Source organism: Denticeps clupeoides, chromosome 6 (assembly GCF_900700375.1).
Source record: "Denticeps clupeoides chromosome 6, fDenClu1.1, whole genome shotgun sequence".
Classification (NCBI taxonomy): domain Eukaryota; kingdom Metazoa; phylum Chordata; class Actinopteri; order Clupeiformes; family Denticipitidae; genus Denticeps; species Denticeps clupeoides.
In genome coordinates, this window is record NC_041712.1 from 7,129,988 (window position 1) to 7,152,535 (window position 22,548).

The 22,548-nt window shown below is 42.6% G+C and overlaps 1 protein-coding gene and 1 long non-coding RNA gene across 10 annotated transcripts; one reads left to right on the forward strand and one right to left on the reverse strand.

Moving 5' to 3' along the window:
* Positions 1 to 771: 771 nt before the first annotated feature.
* Positions 772 to 22,306, forward strand: map7d2a (MAP7 domain containing 2a). Of its 9 annotated transcripts, none has more exons than XM_028984025.1 (18): positions 772 to 1,174; positions 4,261 to 4,368; positions 5,077 to 5,184; positions 5,343 to 5,420; positions 5,744 to 5,907; positions 8,949 to 9,039; positions 12,174 to 12,305; positions 14,465 to 14,577; positions 14,676 to 14,791; positions 15,079 to 15,206; positions 15,562 to 15,712; positions 15,928 to 16,087; positions 16,221 to 16,325; positions 16,410 to 16,460; positions 16,847 to 16,892; positions 18,243 to 19,113; positions 20,673 to 20,935; positions 21,159 to 22,306. In XM_028984025.1, the coding sequence occupies exons 1-17, from the start codon at positions 1,129 to 1,131 to the stop codon at positions 20,929 to 20,931; spliced, it is 2,727 nt and encodes a 908-aa protein (XP_028839858.1). In that variant the 5' UTR covers positions 772 to 1,128; the 3' UTR covers positions 20,932 to 20,935; positions 21,159 to 22,306. The 9 variants fall into 9 exon arrangements, with proteins under 9 accessions (XP_028839858.1, XP_028839855.1, XP_028839857.1 ...); XM_028984016.1 differs by having other exon boundaries at positions 773 to 1,174; positions 15,079 to 15,443; XM_028984017.1 differs by having other exon boundaries at positions 773 to 1,174; positions 15,079 to 15,443; positions 16,410 to 16,454.
* Positions 3,710 to 4,345, reverse strand: LOC114792680 (uncharacterized). Its single transcript, XR_003750146.1, has 3 exons — positions 4,207 to 4,345; positions 3,821 to 3,919; positions 3,710 to 3,738 (listed from the first exon to the last, which is right to left on the reverse strand). It is a non-coding gene; the product is annotated as an uncharacterized LOC114792680 (long non-coding RNA).
* Positions 22,307 to 22,548: the final 242 nt, after the last annotated feature.

Genomic DNA, 22,548 nt, shown 5'->3' on the forward strand with positions numbered 1-22,548 from the left:
TGTGGCCAATCAGAATCAATCAGCATTAAGGATACTTTTTAGGCGAACCGAAATCAAAGCCTGAAATTCCACAATGTATGTTGTCTATTGCTCTGTTGTACTGCTTGATTTTACCACACGTACCATGTTTATTTATAAAGCACACAACAAAGGAGCTGACCAAAGTGCTGTACATTAAAATAAAATGAAATTACCAGGAACAGGACAGACATGGACAAAAAGTTCGATAAAAATAAAGAATAAAAAGAGAACAGAATAAAACGAAATAAGAGAGAACATGCAGCCATTTGAATTAAACAAGGGGTTGAATAAAAGAGAAAACATTTGAGGCAACACAGTGATTTTGAGGATCTGCTTTCCCCCCTGGATAGGTTATAAATAAAAATAATCTGTATGTCTGGATATGCACCTTGTGCAGATAACCTACAACATACTGACAAAGTCATTCATCCCGTGCAAGTGCAAAGTCGCAGCAGGGCCACCACCGGGGACTTTCCTGTTATGTGAGCCAGCATTTTATTACATCCCTTTGTTCTTTTAGGTGATGTTTTCCCCTGTACTTTATTTTGAAGATACCAGAAAAAACCTAAGATACAGAGCATCTAAATACTCATCAAAGTATTTAAATTCTGGAGGAAGCTTTAAAAAAAAAAAAAAACATTTATATATTTTGGTTATATGTCACAGCAGTGCGATTACTCTGTCGTACACCCATCTTTATGATGGTTACGTGATGCAGTGCGGCCGGTGAACGCGCAGCACCGACGCGCAGCCCCCGCGTCCAGCGCCGCTCGAACACGCCCCGCGTCCCCTCCGTCTCGTCCGCGTCCGCTCGGCCGCGGCTTTCCGCCCCTCTTGGTTTTTCCTGGCCGGGCGACCTCTGGAGTCGCTGCCCCGCCGCCCTCACGCCCCGGCCGCAGCGTTGGCAGCTTTCCCCCGGCTGGGGCGCGTTCTGCTGAGGCGGTGGAAAGCCGAGACGCGCGTCCCCACGGCGGCCCGCGGCGATGCGCCTCCACGCGGATTGAGTTTTATTTCGTTGTTTCGTTGCGGGAGGGGGGACATTTTCACTGCGGCGTTGCGAGTGACGCCGCGCCCGACGGGTCGGAGAGGTTCGCCGGGGTCCGGAAGATGGCGGAGAGAGCGCCGGACGCAGCGGCCGGTGCAGCGGCCCCAGGTAAGAGGAGGAGAGCCGGGCTCAGGATGCTGAGAGCGGCCGGACGATGAAATGAATTCGAAAGGACTGAATTCAAAACGAACGCGGCGACGCAGACGTTGTGGGTTTTTTTTTTTCTCGGTGCTTTGTGATGCAGCGACAGCGATGCTGGTTTTTACTTTATTAACGTGGTTGCACTTGCTCGATGAAAATTGTGTTTTTCTTTGTAATAAATGTACATTATTCGAGGTTTGGCGATGCTGTTTTGCTTTGCGATGCCTTCACCGCTGGTCCACCCGAGACAAAAGCCCCATCAGATTAGTGGAATTAAGTCTGATTCATGTCCCTTTGTCAAATTAATTTACAGGCAGATCAATGAAGGAAGTTGCATCCGGCTCAGAGGATTTCAGTAGATCAGAGAGAGAGAGAAAGTGTGCAACTCTGGCTTGTACAACACAGTCGAACTGAATTATTCTAGCAAGACGCAGGCCGGTTGTTACATACCAACACTGTCAAAAATAAAAAGCTGGCAAAACGTACAAATTTAAGGCAACCAGCCCATGCAGTCGTGAAGAGAAGTAAGAACTAAGTTAAGATAATTTAAAAAAGCATTGCTCCCAGTCGCCTTACTTTTTTTTTTTTTTTTACGGCGAAAACACCCCAACATTCCTAATTGTTGTGTTGGTCCCCCTCACACCTCCAAATCTGTGGCTTCCAGCAGACTGTGTATTCAATTTATTGTGAGGTGGGACCTTGGTTCTCAAACTCCAGTGTGTTAAATTGTTAATATTCGCAGGTGCTGAATGTGATCTAGGCATTTAACCAGTCTGTGGACTGCCATGAGTGGGTCGTAATGCTCATAGTGGTGGTACATGGAGAGCCGAATATTTTTGGAGATGGTAATCGCTGTGAAAAATCTGAGAACCGCTGCCTCAAACCATTCCTTGCAGTGTGGCAGGGTTTATAGTTAAGCTGAAACAGTCAAAATGACTTCCATGTGAATAACTGGACCCAAGGTATCACCGCCAAACAGGCCAGGTCACCTTCTTCCATTGCTGCTTGGTCCAGTTCCGATGCTCACATGCCCCCTGAAGGCACTTGTGCTGATGAATTTTTTTTTTGTGTGATCAGACCGCATGAGCGCGATGCACTTTAGGAATGTTCTGTCCTCTGCATACGAGGAACGGCCCTCTAGACCTGCTCCGGCCCAGTTGTCTAGCGCTGCAATACGTGTGGCCTCGCGACTGGTCACTCCAACCGGTACCATCATAACCAAGTAGACACCATCACTCCACTCGCCTGCTGAGCAGTGTATAGTCCTTGTTTAGTGTGTATTAGTTTATCTTTATGTAGGACAACTGGGAAGCTAGTGAAGCCGAAACATGGTAATGGTCAAGCGTTATCGGCAGAACTCAATAATGAGCTGTCGTGGTCAGGCTGAAGAACACACCGTCTCTATTTATGTTGGATTGACACTAGCCAGTGGCTTTATGAAGGTTTATGATGTTGCGATCGGCTTTCAGAACCTGCTAGACGGTAGCTGCCAAATCTGGTTTGAAGTTGAACAGATTAATTGAGGTGTCAGGGTCTTTCGCCTCAGGATGTCCTGTGACGCGTGATGGGCTGTCACTGAAGGGGGACTTCAGACATTTTAAGGACACAACGAGCGTTCTAAAACATGACTCGATTAACGCTCGGGCGCCGAGGCCTATCCAGGTGAGGTCGATGTAACAATCTAGGTGAGCTAGCAGCACTGAAGGGCACAGAGGACAGAACCCTCTCCGCAGTTCCTCCCCTGTGCTGGCCACCCTCCCAGAGCCCTCGCTCAAGACTGGTGACGAAGCCGTTTACTCCCTGACGCTAGAGTGGTGGTGAGGGAGGCAGCTACTCAACTCCAGGCACTAAACGCAGAGCTCCGGTACATGGCCGGAAGGGCGCGGGGTCATCATAGCGCCGCCGCCGCAGGATCCAAGCCGGGGAGGATGAATGTTTCACGAAGAAGAAGGAAGGGTGGAGCGTGGACGTGATATTTCCCAAGCAGCTCGATGTGATTACTGCAGTCAAATGAGGTTTTGATGTCCGTCTGCATCCAGATATTGATAAAACGGGCCGTGTGCGCAGTGTGCACTTCGATCCGGCAGTTCTGAAAGCGAGGCTGTTGAAGTGTGGCGTTGTGACATGAATAATTTTTTCCCCTGGTCAGTCGGTATTGTGTGATTACTGTAATATTGATCATGATTTTTTAACCCTTTTAAGAACTGTGTTGAATGAAGCGGGAGAAAAAGGACCCGGATTATTGATTGTCTGGTTTTATAATACAGTGTAGAATGAATGAATGGCTTCCTCTTTATCCTGGCCTGACCCAGTCCGTCTGTCAGGTGGTCCAACTCTCTCAATGTCCTGATGTAATCAGAGGAGGCCAAGGCAAAATGTCTAGCCATTTTGGCAAAAGTCAATGCATCCCTGCATGGTAATTACATCATTGTGCTGTTTGGCCTCTTTGCATTTGCAGGACTCTGGCATCTTTTCAAAATAGGAGGATTTGGATGGAGATCATTTTCTGTATAAGTCCATAGAAAGTGACCCTACAGTGACCCAAATATAGTATTCGCTTAAAAACCATATAATATTCTTACAAATAATCAATATATTCCAGTTCAGGCTTACACAGAGGTTGGATCCTGCCCAGTGTGGAAAAACTGTTGTCCGTAGCAGGATGAACCCAAATAGATTTATCATCACCAGCCCAAACTCCATGTCTTTCTCCTGCACACGTGGGAACGTAAACTTGTAAAAAGGATTCAAATTTAAAATGTATTCCTACTAGCAAAAACAACAAAAAGTTGTCAAAGGCAGCATTACCACTGAAACCATCCTTAGATGTGATATATGCATCATGTCTTTGCGGTGAACAAATGAGAATTTTGCCCAATGTTGGCAGAATGTTTCGAGGTCGAATCACAACCTTACTTCTGATTCTGTTTACACTGGCCAATGGCAGCTTAATCTGTGCAGATTTGGAAGTGGAAACTCGGCCCTTGGTCAATATTTACCTGTGCCTGGTGGCCATTGCACTCTGACTGGTGCTGATCTCTCCTCTCTTTCAGCCAAAGTGATGACCTCACCACCGACTGTGCAGAAGCGATCGCAGCCCAATGGGCACGCCTCCCCTGTCCATTTGATAGCCAATCCAGACAGCCCTGCAGCCAAACAGAGTAAGCTCTCACCCCATCCGCGGCAAACCATTGTCTATCCATCACAGTGATATATGAGTAATAAATGTTGTTTTCTTTCAGCACTAAGGAACATCCACCACCACCACCACATTTTCACACAGTTCAATCATTCTGCTGCCTTAAATACAAAATATGAAATACTAGTAAGCTTCTCTTCTGACTCTTAATAGTTGGTGGGTGTTGATGGAAGACTGTTACGCACAGTTATAAGGTCTAAACGTACACAACTTACTGATTGTGTACGTCAGAGCAGAAACAATAGGATCTGATGGACTTTGGAACTTGAACTGACCCGTGAAGTTGGTTAAATAGAGTTTATGATGCTGTAAACAATATGAGTAAATGACAGCACCATGGCCAACACCAATCTGACTGCTGTAACATGAGTGCTGCCCCCTCCAGTTTGTACGCAGTAATGCAGGTAGTTGAGTTGTTGAGTAATGCATGTGACTATTGCACTGGTATGTTCTTGTTGAAAAGGAAAAGTCATCTGAACAAGCACTGATGACCTGCTGAGAATTAAATGATTCAAAATTATTTGTCAAATGTACACAATAACCTGATTGGGTGACATAAGGCATAATTAACATACAGTCTGTTGACAGTGCTAATGAAAGATAAACCCTGTTATAAAGAGTGTTGATTGGTAAAAACCCACCCACTTACCTGTTTTCTCACATCTCCTAGATGAAGCGTTGACCCCGCCCTTTGTAACAGAGAAGAGACCACAGGCCAATGGCCATGCATCTCCCATACGCCTTCCAGTCAATTCCAATGGACATGCAGGTAAACAACGTAAGTCCTGACACCACTCTCTGCAGTGCGGGTTGTTGTACTGAACAACAAAACCCAGTCAGTCAGATATGTTGTTTTTGCACTTTACTGCCCAGCAATCTTTTTCTCTCTACCTCTCTCCCCCTCTTAATGCTTGTCGATTTTCTGATCTATGTCAGATGTTGAAGGGTATCTGAAGACAGATGACAGAATGCGTCTAGCCAAGGAGAGGCGAGAAGAGAGAGAGAAGAGTCTGGGTGAGTACCCTTGGGACTCTTGTCAACAGATAAGCAGGGCTTGATGTGACATAGAATCTGACTTTTAAGGCCATTTCTTTATTCAGTGATAATTATTTATTTATTGAGCCCATAGTCTTTATTTGGTGAAATGTATTATTATACTGAAAAATATCACATTTTGATCGTATTTATATACATATTTATATATTAAATGGCTTCTCCTGTTGTCACCCTATGGGGAGTTCCGCTACGCGCTTTATGTTTCAGAATGGGCTCAGGTAGCCACGGCCCTGAGCTGGATCAGTGAGTGAATGTGTTTCTCCCCCTCTCCTGTGTCCCAGTGGCACGTGAGCAGGCGATCCGTGAGAAGGAGCGCCGTGCACGTTTGCAGTATGAGAAGACAGTGGAGGAGCGCTGGAGACGGCTGGAAGAACAGCGGCAGAAAGAGGACCAGCGGCGTGCTGCTGTGGAGGAGAAAAGGCGACAACAGCTTGAGGAGGAAAAGGTCAGATGTCAAACCACCTGTCCCTCATCTATACTTGTGACCTGTACAGATTATTACATTAAGGTTCATCATATCCCACTGAAGACAGTCTAATTAAGCAGAGGTGACCCAACCCACATCTGATATATTCTGATATTCTGGGAGCTTGGACTTAATTGGCTGGGTGTTTGAGGGAGCTTTATCACATTTTGATGGCCCTGGAAACACTTTACCTGTCACCCAATCGAGTTGCTATGAATAGCAGCTATAATGTGATGCTAAATATGACACATGTACATTTTCTGTGTTTAAATTAATAAATAAATACACTATACCTGCCCCTCACACTGGATTTTTAGATGCAGTGAATCCAATGGTAGTTTTGTTCCATTTATGGTCCTTTATGCTTCTGTGAGGCATGCAAAAACTCATGAATCTGTTCATGGACATCCATATAATTCATAGACAGCAATACATCCACAGGTTACAAGATAATAATCCACAGTAGTGAAAATCTTATGCCAGTCACTCTCTACTCCCTCACTTCTAGCCTGTGATCAAGTAACTGTGACTCAACTAAAAGTCCCCGCTGCACAATATGACACCTCTGGTGTGTAAGGCAGTCAGACAAATCCATCCACTTAATTCAAACATGTCCAGTGATTTCCATTTAGGTATTTCCAAGTGTGTTCATTCACGTTTGATCAGTTGAGAAACTGTGAAGCACATGCTGAAATTTCTCCCTCCTTAAATCCCTGCCATCCTCAATTAAGCCTCTGGCTGGCTGACTCTCTGACAGACTGGTGGGGAAGCGGGGCTTGTGCTCCGAAGTGCTGAGATCTCATTCTTCCTCTACGTTCTGTTCCGGGAACAGCGAGATCTCATTAGATGGGGCGGTGAGGGATATGACTGTGCAGATGGATCTGGCCACTTGCAGCGCTGTGTGAGAAGGTCACTTTGTCTCTGATGTCAGTAAGAGCATGCAGCACAGAGAACAGAGGACTAATACCGTTCTTCTGGCATAGTAAAAATCCATGTTTATTTTATGTATACATTTTTTTCTCAATTGATGCTTTATACAAATATATATTTTCATGTTGTACAGAGTGTGTTAAACGGTTTACTTGAGATTTTCATCTACATCATAGGAGTCCAGTAAGAAGTGAGCAGATCCTTCTTCTTGTCAGGATAAGTATAGCTTAGCCCTCATCACCAAAGCTAGCACAAATGATGCATGTGTTCACACACGTATGTCTATGTTCTTACCTGGTATTATCAACCTCTCCCCACACCCAAACTAACCTTGACTCCAGCTGCCAGTGCCTGAGGTGCACGCCACTTAATCTGAGGTTTCACATCACCGTCCTACATTCTCCAGTTAGGATGTGGGTTGTCATTGTTCATTCCTTTTTGATTAATTATTGACATATCCACATTGTTTAAGCAAACGAAACAGTGCAGTTCCATGCAGGGGTTATATCTAACCCTTAAATAACAGTCATCATTTTTATTACTATTGGCAATGTTGGCCTGTTACTGGGTAATCAACTACATCTAAAACTTTTATTACATCTTTAACCAGACTGTTATTCTATAGGATTTGGTTTAATTTGTGTAGAATTTAACCTTGAATAAATCACTTTTAATAACTAAAATTAAGATGTTCTGATGGGGAGTTCATTGTATCAAGTAATCAAATTCAAATTTTATTTGTCACATGCATAGTCATACACGGTATGATATGCAGTGAAATGTTTTTTGCGACTGCTACAGACCACAGTATTGCAAATGATGCAAGTGTACAATGAACCAATATGCAAATATTGCAAACATAACCAAATATTACACTTTTACGTCTTTAACATAAAATATGTTTAACTGGAAGGGTGAAGGTGTGCAAATGAGTGAAAGACAATGTTTAAAGAAAATAGCCATAAAAAAAAAGAGCAGTAAAGTAAGATTTTGTGCAAAGTGATTGAAGGTGAAAGTGAAAGTGCTGGAGTTCTATGTACTGTTGTTGCTGAGAAATCAGCTCACATTTCATGTTATTTGCCGTGTGTTTACTTCGAAACATTGCTTAATACTCTTGCAGTGCTGTCTCCTAAGTAAAAAGTGAAGATAAAGACTCTACTCTATCTCATACGTGATAACTGTAATACTTCATTGTGGCATGACGCAGAGATGTCCCAGTTCTGTCACTGATTATCTGTCTGTTGCACAGGCTCGTTGACCACATCGAACCCATGAGTTTTTTTTTTCTTTTGCCCAGTAGAAATGCAATATTCAGGTGCTGTACTGAAGTCAATGAAAGATTTGCACTCAACCCCCACTTTACCTCTTTGTTAAACCACTCTGTTTTCTCTCATTTTATTATGCTGTGCGTGAACACTGTGTGTCCACTGTGTGTGAGATTTAGTGTTGATGCAAAATTACAACACTGTTTGTATGTGTATCTAACACTGTATTAATGTTCAGTCTTTGCCCATTTTAATTGGCCAGAATCCCAAAACAAAACCTTAGTGTATTTGTATTCAAAGACTTAATATATGGGCAATAAATTACCTCAACAATATCTGCTTTGAAACAAATAAAACAAACAAAACACATCAATGCAAAAAAAAAATATATATATACTTTTTCCTAATTTAACATGTAGGCTAATGGCTGCCAATGACTAACATTTAAGGTAAAGGGAATCTTATTGGAGAAGATGTTCTTTTTGACACCACTTATGTGTGTATGATGTAATTCATCATCATACACACATGGTTAAGGACTGACTGACAGGCATTACTGTCTTTAAATGAGCTGAGCACATGTTAGTGAAGCTGTCTCAGTTCGTGTTTTAGCTGCCTCTAGGTAAACATATATGAGAAGGGGTGTCATTGTTGCAGGGAGGTCAAGAAAGGTCCTTTATTGTTGCTGTGTCTAGTAATTACTAATCCTTTAACCTCTGTGGAGGACAAGAAAATGTTGACTATGTAGAATTAGGCTTGAACACAAACGTGTCAGAGTATCTGGGCAGCTTGGTGACTGTTTTGTGTCTGGAACTTCAAACCCAGGAGCGTCTAGAGGCTATGATGCGAAAATCCATGGAGCGAAGCCTGCAGCTGGAGCAGAGGCAAAAACGCTGGATGTGGGGTGGAGCACAGGGTGAGCTCACATCCAAACACACACACACATGTGTGGAGGAAGGGATGGTGGAAAGCATGAGCTGTGGCTTCCATCCTCTCCTCCGTGAACAAAAAACCCTCAACAATGATAACCTTTCTTCATCACCCAGCCCCTGATAAGATGCCCCAGTTGTGCAGCAGCATTAGTGATGCCTGGGAAGGAGGTTGTCAGATTATCAGAGGGGCCTGCATCGGATTTGTGAAACTGTATAGAAATATTAGCCCCTGTTTACTAAGCTTCTTAGAGAAGCTGGATCACATAAGGGATAAGGATCCATTATAATGACAAAAATTGAAACTGACTGACAATTTATTTTGTGTTTAAATTGTACATTTAATTTTTTTATACTAAACAATGTGTTCCATATTACACATAAACCCAGATTGGTCAGAATCACAGCAAGTACCTTTATGTCTAGTGTATATTTTACAATTACTGCACTTCGATCCAACTGAGGTGCACGTAATTGCAGTCCATTATCTTTCTCCCAAAAAGCACATGGATGCATCATTGGAAGGGTGAAGTGACTGCCCAGTTGTAAAAGTTACATTATGTTGGAGATGTTGGAGAATTTGTAACACAGTGGTTTCTGTGATGGTGTGGAATGTGGCCCTTGGTAAGTGGGCAAGAAACAGTTGGGTCATTTTGTGTGGATTTGTGGGGTGTGTGTTTCCCACTCAGCCTTTTTTTTCAGCCTTGTTCTTGCCTGTGGTACCCTGGAATGCCCCAGCAGATGTGTGAAGCTCAGCTCCGAGTGTGTGTGTGTGCGTGTGTGTGTGTAATGCTCTGCTCTCCCCTGCTCACTGCCCAGGTGACTGGGAAAATGCCCCACCCCCTCTCTCCGCTGCCTCCGCCCTCCCCTATGACCTCGCCGCTCCCTCTTCTGCTGTCATCGAATCAGGCAACGGTATGAACCCCTGCCTCTGTCTCCACCCCAAACCCCCTGTCCACCCCCTCCTTCTGTCCATGGTGACCTCCTCCCTACTGCAGCCTTGACCTTGTACTCTTAAACCCCCACGCATTAATTATGTCATGTTCTTCAAAAAAGCACCTAGCACCTCATCATTGCCCCAGTTCCCCAAAGCAAAGAAGCGCTTACTGTCCATCAAGACCCACTCTGCCAGAGCTGGTGGTCACTCAGGTGCAATTCGATTTGAGTACATGGGTGAACATGTCTAGCTGAAATGAAGTTGAGTGCTGGGCTCTGATTGGGATAATGTGCAGATGGTGAGAAGTGGAGAGCAGGTTGGGGGTTTATGAGCAACAGGTCAGGGAACCTCTGCTTTGAATTGCAGCTCACTGGGGATATAAAGGATAAATTTGACTGCTAACCAAGCATCTAAAGTGCATGAAACAGAACATTGGTGTTGTGGAAGTGCGTGTTCTGTGTGTGCTGTGAAATGTGTCTTTAGTGTTGGTGTTGTACATGTAGTGTTATATAACTGAGAATGTTTATGAAAGTTATTGCATAATGCAGTATATATAAAAAGTGTTCACACTCCTGTTAAAATCCCCTTTAAAATGTAAAAAGAAAAATACAAATAAATGTACAAATAACTGGTTGCATACGTGCACATACTCTTAAAACGAACCCTTTGTTGAACCACCTTTTGATTTAATTTAATTGCAATCAATAATTACAAACGCCATGGTTCAGAGAGCTCACTTAAAGGAGCTGTAGGAATTTCTGGGAAATACAATCAACCATATTCTCCATAATGCTGGACTGTGGTGCAGGACTGTGGTGGAAGCATTTTCTTACAAAAGTAAACCATCTAGGCATATTTGTCTAAGCATGGTGGCAGTATCGTGTTTTTTCTTCAGCTAAAACTGGGGATTTAGTGAAGTGGGAGGGAATTTTGAACATTTCAAAATACCAGTCACTTTTGGCTCAAAATCTTCAGGCTTCTGAGAAAATTACCCTAGGCATGAAACCAAATTAACAAAACAATGACTTCACCAGCCAGAAATAGTTTTGGAATGGCCAAGTCAGATTATGCAACCAGATTATTGAATTTGGATTTGTGGAATATATCACAGATTTCTTTGATTTTCAATTGAATTGTTTTGGAATTATATATTGTGTCTCCTCACAGAAGCCTGGCATTTTAAAAGGAATGTCTACACATTTTATATAGATTGTATATGTACTTTAATTATGCAAGTCAAGAGGGGAAACTGATCCTAATGTTAGTTCTAAATGTACAAATTTATTCCTGTGGTGCTCACTTTCATGGTAAGTAATTTCACATTTTCCTGTGCTGGGGTCCACTGGTTCTCACAACTGGAATAAAACGAACACACAGCTCCTCTCAACTGTGCTCCTTTTCACTTGTGACTCATTTTGTCATTGTATACTTTCATCATCATCATCCTCACTAGATGCTGTGCAGGGATGCGACTAGCTCTCTTGTTAGTTCATGTTAATATCAACTTTAGTCAACCCTTCATATGTTTCCTCAGTCTTTTTTCACTGGTGTAAAAGAACAAATCTTGCTTAAAGGTGTACAATACATTATCTTATATCTTGCTTATATATTCCCCCAAATAATATACCTGAAATAAATACAGTACGTTTATTTGAAATTATTATGTCTAGTGACATAAGTCATTGGGATGTAGGAGATCATTTTGAGTAATTTACTTCTGTAACTGATTAAGTTACAGAAGCCACGTTCTGAGCCACATTCCCTCTGTGTGATTCATGTGTGAAAACATGCAGTTGGTTGACTTCATCGTATATCGGAAAAGGAATGGTGTGCTTGTCTTCACCCTCCTACAATAATGCTAGGGATGGCGAATTGAAAAAAAGTATTAATTTAAATCAGGAATTAGTATTTAAAACACATTCATAAATATATGAATCTACATTTTATTAATGTTTTAGTATATTGCACATTAATTATGAGAAAATATAATGATGTTATATTTATATAAAAGGCATGTTTCCATTGGCACACCAGTAGAAAAATGCTCCCATGATTTTCTCTTCACCCCCTTTCCTCTTACTCGTTTTAATTTCTCCTCACCCCTCATCCAATTTCTTTGCATTCTGATTTCCTCTAACATTATCCTTCCATCATTACCTTTTCACTCCTCCACCTCATCATCAGCTTGTCCTCACGGTTGTCAACTGACCTCTATGGAGAACCTGGGCCTCCCACGTCTCCTGTCCCACACACACTCTTCACTGGCCCGCTGCCACAGTGCTGCCAACCTCTGCCCAGCCTGCCCCCGCCTCGCAGGTAACTTGCTCACTAGTTAGTACCTGTGGCGGGTTTGCACAGGGGTTAAAAAAATGGGGGGATTCATTCCGCACCCTTTTGCAGTGACATTGGGAAAATATAGCTAGTTAGTTTAGCTAGTTTATGAAGGTTGAAAATGTTGGAGGATAATTATCAGTAAATTATGACACCTGGAGAGGAATTTGCAGTGGACAGAAGCTGTCACCTAAAGGATCTTTGTGCCTCAGCGTGCTAATTTGTCCACAGTTAACTTTAGCCTTCATAAAAACTTTCATCAAATTCACCTTCTATTTTCCAAAATAGTTTTTAGGTCAAGCATTTGGTAGCACTCACACATAATGATTATGAAAAATGGATATTAGATTGCTAAGAACAAGACTAACAACTAAAAAATGAAAGTGAACACTACAGCACAGCACACAGTGCACACAACCGTGCATACATTTAACCAGATACCTAAGGACTGTACCTTGATCAATGGCACCCCAGTGGCACCTTGGCGGTTTGGCATTCAAAACAATTGGTATGTAACAAGATCATTTATCTTGTGTAAAGTCTATCAGTGGTAATGTTATGTAGATCACTATTATTCAAGCCATATAACTATAGGTCAGATCAGACTGTACTGATCATACAATTGCTGGGTGCAATATACATATACATTTACTGTGTGTGATTACCAGCACATAAAGCTTCAACCCACAGGTGGAGTGTTCTGGACATCATGGGGTCCATCTGAGGTCAAACCTGAGTGTTAATTTGTTTCTCTCCCACAGTACAACTGTCTTTTTACTTACCCTTTCCAGCTCTCTTCCTCTCACACAGGGCTCTGGTATGACTTAGCAGTGTTGAACAAATTAACCAGATTTCGAAGTAAATATATTTCTGAAGGTGCTATTGACATGGTAACATCCCATCCTATTCACACATGCACAGAAGATGTCCATGAATACTAGATGTCCATAAATTATGTGTGATAAAATGGAATGTCACAGGAAAATCGTATTAAACATCATTAAAGGAATTTAATTAATACTTTTGTACAAAAGTTTTTATTGGTGATCACAACTTCACAATGCCTCCTGCATGGATTCAGGTCGGGTGATTGGCTGGGCCAATCTAGTAGCTTTATTATTCTCTTGAATCGTTGTCTTGCTGTACATAATGGTAAAAAGTGGTCCTGTTACATTTTTCCATTCATTATTCATTCAGTTATAATGTGCCACGAATCTGCAAACTGTTGGTATGGTTTTTTTGGGCGATATGTAGTGCCTTTTGACCTCTAAACTTTGTATGTCTTTTGGCATCCAAAGAGTTTGGTCTTATCTGACCAGGAAATATTCTCTAAGTATTTACAGGCTTGTCTAAATGTTGTTCGGTGAACTTTATACTTGAATAAACATGATTCTTCTTCAGCAAGGGAGTCTTGCAATGCTCAGTGTATTCAGGCCTTGGTGGTTGAGTGAATTATTTATTGTTTTCTTTTAATTAATTGTGCCTTCTAATTCCAGGTATTTCTGAAGCTCTCCACATCTCTTCTGATCATTTTTGCAGAGAATACCTGGTTCGGGCCAATTTAGGACTATGGGCCCAACAGTCCTTACTGTAACCTTCAGTAGTTTAGAAATTCTGCTGTGTCCAATACAATCAGTATGTATTGCAACAATATGGTTTCAAAGTGCTTGAGATGGCTATTTGGTTTTACCAATCATGAGATGTTTCCTTGGTAATGAGATGCCTTTTTACGGGAACTAAGTGACAGGATTGCCTTTTAAGATTTCAGTGGCAGTCATGACATTTTTTCCTTTCTTCATGTGTTCATTCCTTTAGTTTTGCATGTGTGGATTGGATGGGTTGTTGCTGACATTTTTCATGTTAATAGCACCTTTGAAATATATTTACTTCGAAAATAGGTGATTCAATACATATTTTGCCTGCTGTATTAGAGTCGTTCACATTTGTAATTAAAATGATCTACATGATTCACTTACAACCTAAAACTTTGTATAAAGTTTGTATACATTTCAAAATGATAAAGTGAATTTGGCTGTTTTGGTTTTAAACTACCTCATATTCTGTGTAGAGGAGGATGGGAGGAGAATGCTACTGGATATGACAGGGCATTAGGGTAACTATGCTCTGTTTGTGTATTTGGTCAGTTCCTCCTAGTCCTCACCGTTCCCCCTACCGTGGTTCACCCAGACGCCGGCCAAACCCACCACCCTATGATGAGACAAGCGGAGGAGATCTTATGTGCCCCAACACTCCCAAGGTCAGCACAAAGAGAAAAAATATAACCTCTTCAGTTGAAGTGAAATCCCGTCTTTGCACTCAGTCATGTTTTTATGTTCACACTCATCTCCCCCAAAGAAAGAGAGACTGCGTAGAGATCGAAGAACTGGATCTCCTGCAACAGGCTCTCCGGTGAGACGTGCAGAGTCACCGGCCAACCTCGCCCGACGCTCCGCATCTCCTGCTACCCCCAAGTATGCGCTCTCATTCGTCTCACTAAAATCACATAACTTTCTTTAAGGTCCTGTACTGGCGAAATCACATCCCTTCTATCAGGTGTTGGTGTTATTCAAGGAGCATACCTAAACTTTTTTGTACTTAATTGATCATTATAGAATTATCTTCAACCTGTCACTCCTGTAATACTAGGGTATTCATTGTCATCATAGTGTTTTAAGGACATTATTGATGCCTTATACTGTATATTTTGCTACTGTGTCTTTCTGATGGTTCTTATTGTAAGATATCACTTGGCTTCTAGGATGATGCCAAAGAGCCGCAACCAGTCACCTTGTCCAGTGCGCACCTACCCATCATCTCCCATGAGGCAAAGAACACCAGTTTCCGAAGCTACCAGGAAAAATGAGGACAAAGAGGTGCAAGAGAAAGGTGCCCAGGAGCTCAAAGATCATGACCTTGTTGATAAAAAGCACCTTAAAGCAGACATTATGCCTAAAAATCTCCAGAGCCCTGAGAAGGCAGCTCAGAGCAATAGCAGCCCACTTAAAAAGTACACTGGTTCTGAGAACCCAGAAAAGAAGATCTTGACTGATAACTCCAGACCAGAGAATTCAGAGAAGAAACTTCCAAAGTCTCCCTGCAATGGACTAAACACAGACAATGCAGGTGAACACATAAACAGCTTGGCATTTCTGCTATTAGAACAGTGATAGACAATTTAGATTTGGTCTAAAAGGATTAAATTGTGCTGAAAAGTGAAGAAGAAAAAAAACGTTTTGTGCAGAGTCATCACCAGTGACCTCTGCTGGGAAGACCGTTGCTGGGACAACTGATGCGGAGGAGGCGTCCCGACTGCTGGCAGAACGTAGGCGCCTGGCACGTGTACAGAAAGAGCTGGAGGAGAACCAGCGCCGTGAGCAGGAGGAACAGGAACGGTGAGTGTGTGGGGTGGGGTTTGCCTGTAATTTTGTGAATGTGTGTTTGGTAATGCATGTCTGCTTTGTACAGGCATAATAATATAAGTTGAACTCCACTCTGACTTTGCTGTCTGGTTACTCACCACACATTGTTGCTCACAACACATTGGACAATATAGATCATGGCCGGATAGGTACTGTTGTATTATGTTTAATCTACTGCTGTCTATCAGGGTCAAGGCAGAGCAGCTAAAAAAGAGGCAGGCGGAGGAGCGCATTCGTCAGGAGCAAGAGACACGGCAAATCAATGAAGAGAAGAAGAGGAGAGAACAGGCAGAGAAGCGGCAGGAGGAGGAACAAGAGAGGCAGCTACAGGCCCAGTTGGACCGAGAGGTCAGAGGTCACAAGATGGAGGCGTACTTCAGGATCTTTCAGCACAAACATAATGATATGGCTTTGAGATGTCCTAAATGCTTTTTAATCGAACACTTCTTACTGCTGCAAACAACTGCTATGTGTGTGACAGCGGGTGGAGGCAGAGGTGCGCTCCAGGAAGAATGCAGAGCGACAGCGTCAGGAGAGAGAGCTGCAGCAGCAGCAGGAAGAGCAGGAGCGACAGCAGAGGAAAAAGGTTTCAATATTTTAAGCAAAGTTAGTAGCACGGATAGTATTATTCTCTGTTTCACTCATTTAGAAACATATTTTTTTTCCCCAGAGGATCGAAGAAATCCTGAAGAGAACTCGTAAGAGTGATAGTGAGGTGAAGGTACCAACATGATTCATCTTCCCTTTCTGTACTGTGATTCCTATTGTTAAAGGTGCAGTAAATCTACATGGTCTTTTTTTAAAGATTCTGACAGTGACAGTGCTGATTGGCTTGTGTCGTCAATCAAACCAGTCAGTGCACAAGCAGAATTGAACAATTTACGCAAGAGGAGCCCTTCAGTTCTTGAGAAGATCAAAAAGTCTGAAGTAGCTTTGAATGTCTTTGTTGAAATGAACTTTGTGGCCACCTTAGAGATCAGGTCTTGGTGTAAATCAGGACTTTCCTCTCTTTTTTGGATGAGACTGATTTACTAATATTTGTGAGTTACAATCATGTTTAATAAGGTTACATTGAGCTAGATCAGTCTGCCTGTTCTACTCATGCAGAGAGAAGATGGAAGTGCAGAACCCCTGTCTCCAGGCTCCCATCCTGGTAGGTCCTTGTCCTTAACAGATGTCTGAGACAAAAATCTGAACCAGTAACTAATTTAAATGATTAGTGAAATTGTACAAACTGAACAGTGATGAAGACCAACAAAATGGCTGAGCAGCCCCATGGTATGATTAATCCTGCTGCTAAGTAGACCCCCCTTGTGTCTGCTAATGGTAGTGGCTGGAAGAACCTCTGGTATTTTTCCATCACTGTCTAAGGCTACAGAAATGACATGCTGGAGCTGTATTCTCGTTCTAGCTCTTCTCTTGAGGGGGATCATATTTCCATCGTGTTGCAGAGTCTATTGAAAGCCACGCACCCAAGGTCCTTTGGCTATTTTTAAACATCAGGCTTTCCTCCAGTGCAGCAGAGTGTGACACCTACATGGACACTTACATTATGAAGAATAAACCACAAGGATGGTTATATTGCTCTGCAATCAATAGACTGCACATGTACACGTCACTATTTTACTGATAAAGTCAAATTGTTCATCTTTACACCTTTACAGTCTTACGGATGAATAGACAATCTAGAAACATGATGCGTCTGGTTAACACTGTCAACAGTGTTAAATGTGATAAGTTCCAAGATGTTCATAAGTGTAAGACAGGAGGTTCTAGGTCCATGACTTGTGTTGATTTGGTTTGCCCACTTTTTCTCCGAGGTGTGGTCTCCCCCTCGCAAACAAGGACTATCACCAGGTGACCAAAAGGCCAACAAATGGCCTGAAGTGCCAAGATGGGAGAGTCTTGTTGGGGGGAGGACAGCCACTGTATTCCTGCATACCTGTAATCAGGGTTTCTCCATGGACAAAGCAGAAACATCAAAGGACAATCTGATTGGTCTGTGACAACCTTTTGGGGAGCCCAATGTCCAGTATAAATGAGGCACCTCCTTCTGAGGTGCAGGCTCCCTCTGTAGAGTTTTGCTTCTTGGTCTTTCCCCCTCTCTTTCTTCTTTTTATCTAATTTGGGTCTTTCTGTAACACTGTTACCATTTTACATACAATATTTCCATGTAACTGTAATCTACATGTGTTAATAAATTAGAAACTGTTCATTCATGTAGCCTCTATTGTGCCATACCTCTGTATGTCTAGGTAAGAGTAATAATACATCCAAATAATTAATGGAGTCATATTAACAAGGTCAACGCAGTCGCTGATGTGTTTTCCCTTCATCGCCAAGTTGGATTTTGTTTTTTACATCAGTGTTATTAGCATCAAGGTCTTGATAATCTTTGGGACTAACCCAACACATTGAGTCTTTAAAGTTAGTTAGAATTTCTACAAAATATGTGTCCTCAACAATTAGATAATAAAATGGGATTTATCACTGTTTTCCACAGTGTCACTGCATACAAGCACTGAAGGGAATGGTGACATGCAGATAAAGACCCAAACAAGCCCAGGCAACAAACAAGAGGGATTGCCAGCAAAGAATGAGAATGCCAAGGTCAATGAAAACAAGCAGACTGTGTCTCCATTGATTTTAAAGGCCAGTTCTCCACTGAATGGGGAGATAAACACACAAGAGAAAATGCAGGAGAAAACGGGGTTGACTGCTCAGACCAAAACCAAACTCTGTGGTGACAACCAGACTTCCCAGGTCAAGGCTCGAATCCAAACCAGTGCAGTCAAACAAGATTGCCCCCCTGTGAAAGAGCCAGTACCTACCCCAATTCAGTCAGTGGCATTAAAAAGTGTACAGGTGATAGAACCAAAGCAGAATGGGGGAGCCAACGCCCTGGAGAAGGTGCAGGAAGCTCCACAAATGAAAGTCCAGGTATCTTCAGAAACCATGCAGGACACTGCTGTGAAGACAATTTCCCAGCTGTCTGTGAGACAAGCCACTATACCAGTGAAAAGGCTGGAGAGCACTGTTACACAGGCCCAAACCAGAACCAAAGCCAACATCCAGGACAGCAGTGCACTGACTAATCAGAAGCTGAGTGAGGTGACTCTTCAGCAGGTGAAGACTCAAGTCAGTGTCCACATGATGCTCCAGCCCAGCACTCAGTCAGTCAATGGGAAGCTGGACTTCCAGGGTCAAATGGAACGGGAGGCGGGAAAGGGGGCTGTGATTGAGTCCAGCACCTCCACCATATCCACCACAGCTACATCACGACCCCCACCTCCTCTAATCAATCTGGAGTCTATAAATGTGAGGAGCAGAGGGGCAGAGGAGTCTGCAGATGAAGTCCAATCAATGGAGGTGAGGTGAGTTATCAGAGTACTGGGGAAGGCAGGCTGTCACCGTCTTCATCTCATTATCTCTGTTGTGAGGTAAATCCGCAAGACCCTGAATGCTGAAAGAGTCCATGTGTGAGACCTGTGGTAGGAGTTCCCGTTGAGTCAATATTATGGTGCATTTCTCCTGCAGTGAAGCAATATCACCTTGCCTCACTGAATCAGATATTACTGCTCCTCATTTCTGTCATTGCTGTCCATTCCATAATCCAGGCTCAGGATCTTTTTTCATTCAATTTGCTTCACTCCAGCAGAAAGGCACTATCATTGTGCATTAACATGGGTTCATGCTTCTTAGTATAGCATATGAATAAGTTTGGGAACCCCCCCCCCCTCCCCCTCCGCTTCTTTAATCACTAGGGCCACCACTGCCCCTACTCTGTTGCATCAATGCAGAAAGGGCTTGTTTTCTTATGAACCTGCCATGCAGACATTCTTTGTGTAGAACGATGTACAGATACACCATGTGCGAAAAGATATTCTTGCAGGTCTTTGGACCTGCAAGATTTGATTCTCACAAACCTCTCCACATTCTGCTCCTGTGTTTTTCTTGGCCAGTCCTGTGTTTTTAACAGCCTTCTATTTCCTGATAACATTACTTATGGGGCAGTGATGGCCTAAAGGTTAAGGAAGCGTCTCCATAATCAGGAGGTTGCCGGTTTGAATACCGATCCGCCAAGGTGCCACTGAGGTGCCACTGAGCAAAGCACCACCTCCACACACTGCTCCACAGGTGCCTGTTATGGCTGCCCACTGCTCACTAAGGGTGATGGGTTAAGGACACAGCAGAGGACACATTTTGTTGTGTCACTGTGTGCTGTGCTGTGCTGTGCTGTGTATCACAATGACAATACCTTAAAAAAAGTTGATCCTCTGAGAGCTTTTTGTAGCCTTCCCCTAAACCATGAGTCAATGAAGAGGAATGAAAAGCATAATTTTCAACTGGCCACCTCATGATTGGACACAACTGTCTATAAAGTTTAAGTCTTAATGAGCTAATCCAACCAATTGAGTGTAATCATTTTGAGTAGTTACTTGCATTCATTCACTGGCTGTGAATTTTTCCATTATTTTTGGTAAATTATTATGCAGGCTGAGAAGGAGTTCCCAAATTACTTCATATAACTGTATGTTGCCTGGTAGGGTATGTATGGTTTAGTGTGTGACCCCAGCATGCTGTGTTTCCCAAAGGCCTGTTTGAAGATTATATATATATTTTAATGTCTAATGGCATGAGAATTCCAGGAGTATTATTGTGTGTATACTTTCAGATCATTTTCTCTGGTGTTCACAGGCCATTTCCATACATTTATACCATCAATATTTTCCAAACATACAAGACAGATCTTTCCTCTCCAGTGTTAACCTTGGCATGTCTGTGCTTGAATTCCCCAGGACAGACCCTACAGGCCACCAGTGCTGAGAAAAGGCCCACTGCATTAGGAGGGCCGGTGCTTGTAAAGCGTTGTTTCGTTCGGTGCTGTGGGGTAAGTGAAGTTCACCCCCGTGTGTCTGTCTTTCGCTCGCAGCCCTGTTTCCAAAGAGGAGCTGATCTCTATCCCTGAGTTCTCGCCGGTTATCGAGGTTCGGCACAATGGGATGAGCAATGCCCGAGCTCTGGAGGACCTGCTGGACCTGACCGGCCATGTGGCCTACCCCAAACTCTCTCCTGTAGCCAACATGGGTGACTGCAACAAGAACCTGATTGAGGGCCTGTGCAGCCCCAGCTCTGACTCCCAACTCCTCCAGACCGTACCTCCATCCTCGCACAAGTTGAACATACAATAGTCAGGTATGGACTAGTGGACTTAAATAAAAAGATCATAAGTTCTTCAGGTTACATGTGTGCTATAAACCATAGGTTTGAACACCAGTCTGCACATTCAACATAGGTGTGATATTCCCCAGTATATAGTATATAGTACACACTCCTCTCTCACATGCTCTGCACCCTTTTTTTACAGCACACTACAGCAGTACTACTCACTACGGTCTTTTTCTTCTCACCTTCGCAGAGCGCCGAGTCAGGTAATTTCCTTACCACTGTTACTGAGGAGAGAAACGGGAGATTCGGCCCCACTGGATATGACAAAGAAGAAAAACGCTGAATTTTGTTTTTCTTCACACTCTCATCTCTCCTTGTGTAGGACTGTGTCCAAAGCTTATGCCTTTAACCCCCCAATGTCCTCTCTGTCCAGCTGCTTTGGCCAACTGGAAACGGTGGTGTTGACGTCCCCTTTTGTCAGATGATGACAGCTGCTTAACTGGGTGGTGTGTGTTTGTAATGTGTGTATATACTCTTCTGTTCCAGTGCAGGCGAATTTCCTAAGATGTAAACAGATCAAAAAATGGTTCTCTTCTAATAGATGGTAAAACAGGGTGTTGGTCCTGTACTAAAAGGAAAGCAGTTTGTACGAAGTTATAGTGAGCAGGTTATTGTAGAATATCCTATCAGTTAGTCACCTTTGTCATTATGAATCATGCTGAGAGTTATGGCACTCTTCCTTTCTACAATAGAGGTGTGAGAGTTGTGTATTTGCATCCACATTTATCATGCCACAGCAGTTTGCTGAAACTTGCTTGTACAACCCTATATTGCTTTTTCATCCCAGCAAATGAAACTGTCCATGATGCTGTTTAAAATTAAATTGATTGGGACTGTAGCATGATGCATACCACATTACCTTAATTTATCTTAACCTTCTTCAGTGTAATAGACCTTTCATTTGTAAGTACAAACATTTGCTGACTAAGTGAATTGTTACGGTTTGCTCCTGAAAAAAAGCTAAGTTTTTCCTTCATTCAGGTCCAAAATTATACGGTTCTGGCATTATTCTGCACCCAGCTGACCTTACATTTTGCCTAAGATATTAAAAAACTAAATACAAACAAGTAGATCATTGTAGTGTAGACCAAGACCTGCAGTGTGTCTGTTGTTTGACCGTATTAGATTGTAATGATGTCTCCAACAGGAAGCTGATATTTATTCAAGAATGAATTTATTAATTAATTCTTTAAACTAGGTTAGACTAAAATAAGGTTTTGATTCATTATTTAAATAGAGCCATAAGCTAACCGAGTCAGTGACTGAGCGATGTAATTACTGCAGGTATGCATGGGTTTTCTTCAGCATGACTAATAAACCCTCAACCACGTGCTTGTATCTTGTGTTCTGTGTTTTTCATTGTGAAACTATCGTGTAAATGGTTATTTAAATTAACTTTGATGTAGGTTGTTTCAGTTTCATTGTTGTACAGTTTCTGATCCAAGGTTTCACTCCCACTGACACAGAGCAAGGTGGAATATCTAAAGCAACACTTTAAAAAGGTTTTTAAAAAGTATTGTCCAACTTTGGCAAGATAAGAAGATGGTGTTTTGCCTTCAGCCAACACTGAAAAAGCTAGA

Coding starts and splice junctions, on each gene's coding strand:
- map7d2a (XM_028984016.1), top strand. CDS start 1,129: ATGGCGGAGAGAGCGCCGGACGCAGCGGCCGGTGCAGCGGCCCCAG. Junction 14,792..15,078: donor GCATCTCCTGCTACCCCCAA/GTATGCGCTCTC, acceptor CTTGGCTTCTAG/GATGATGCCAAAGAGCCGCA. Junction 16,088..16,220: donor AGGCCCAGTTGGACCGAGAG/GTCAGAGGTCAC, acceptor TGTGTGTGACAG/CGGGTGGAGGCAGAGGTGCG.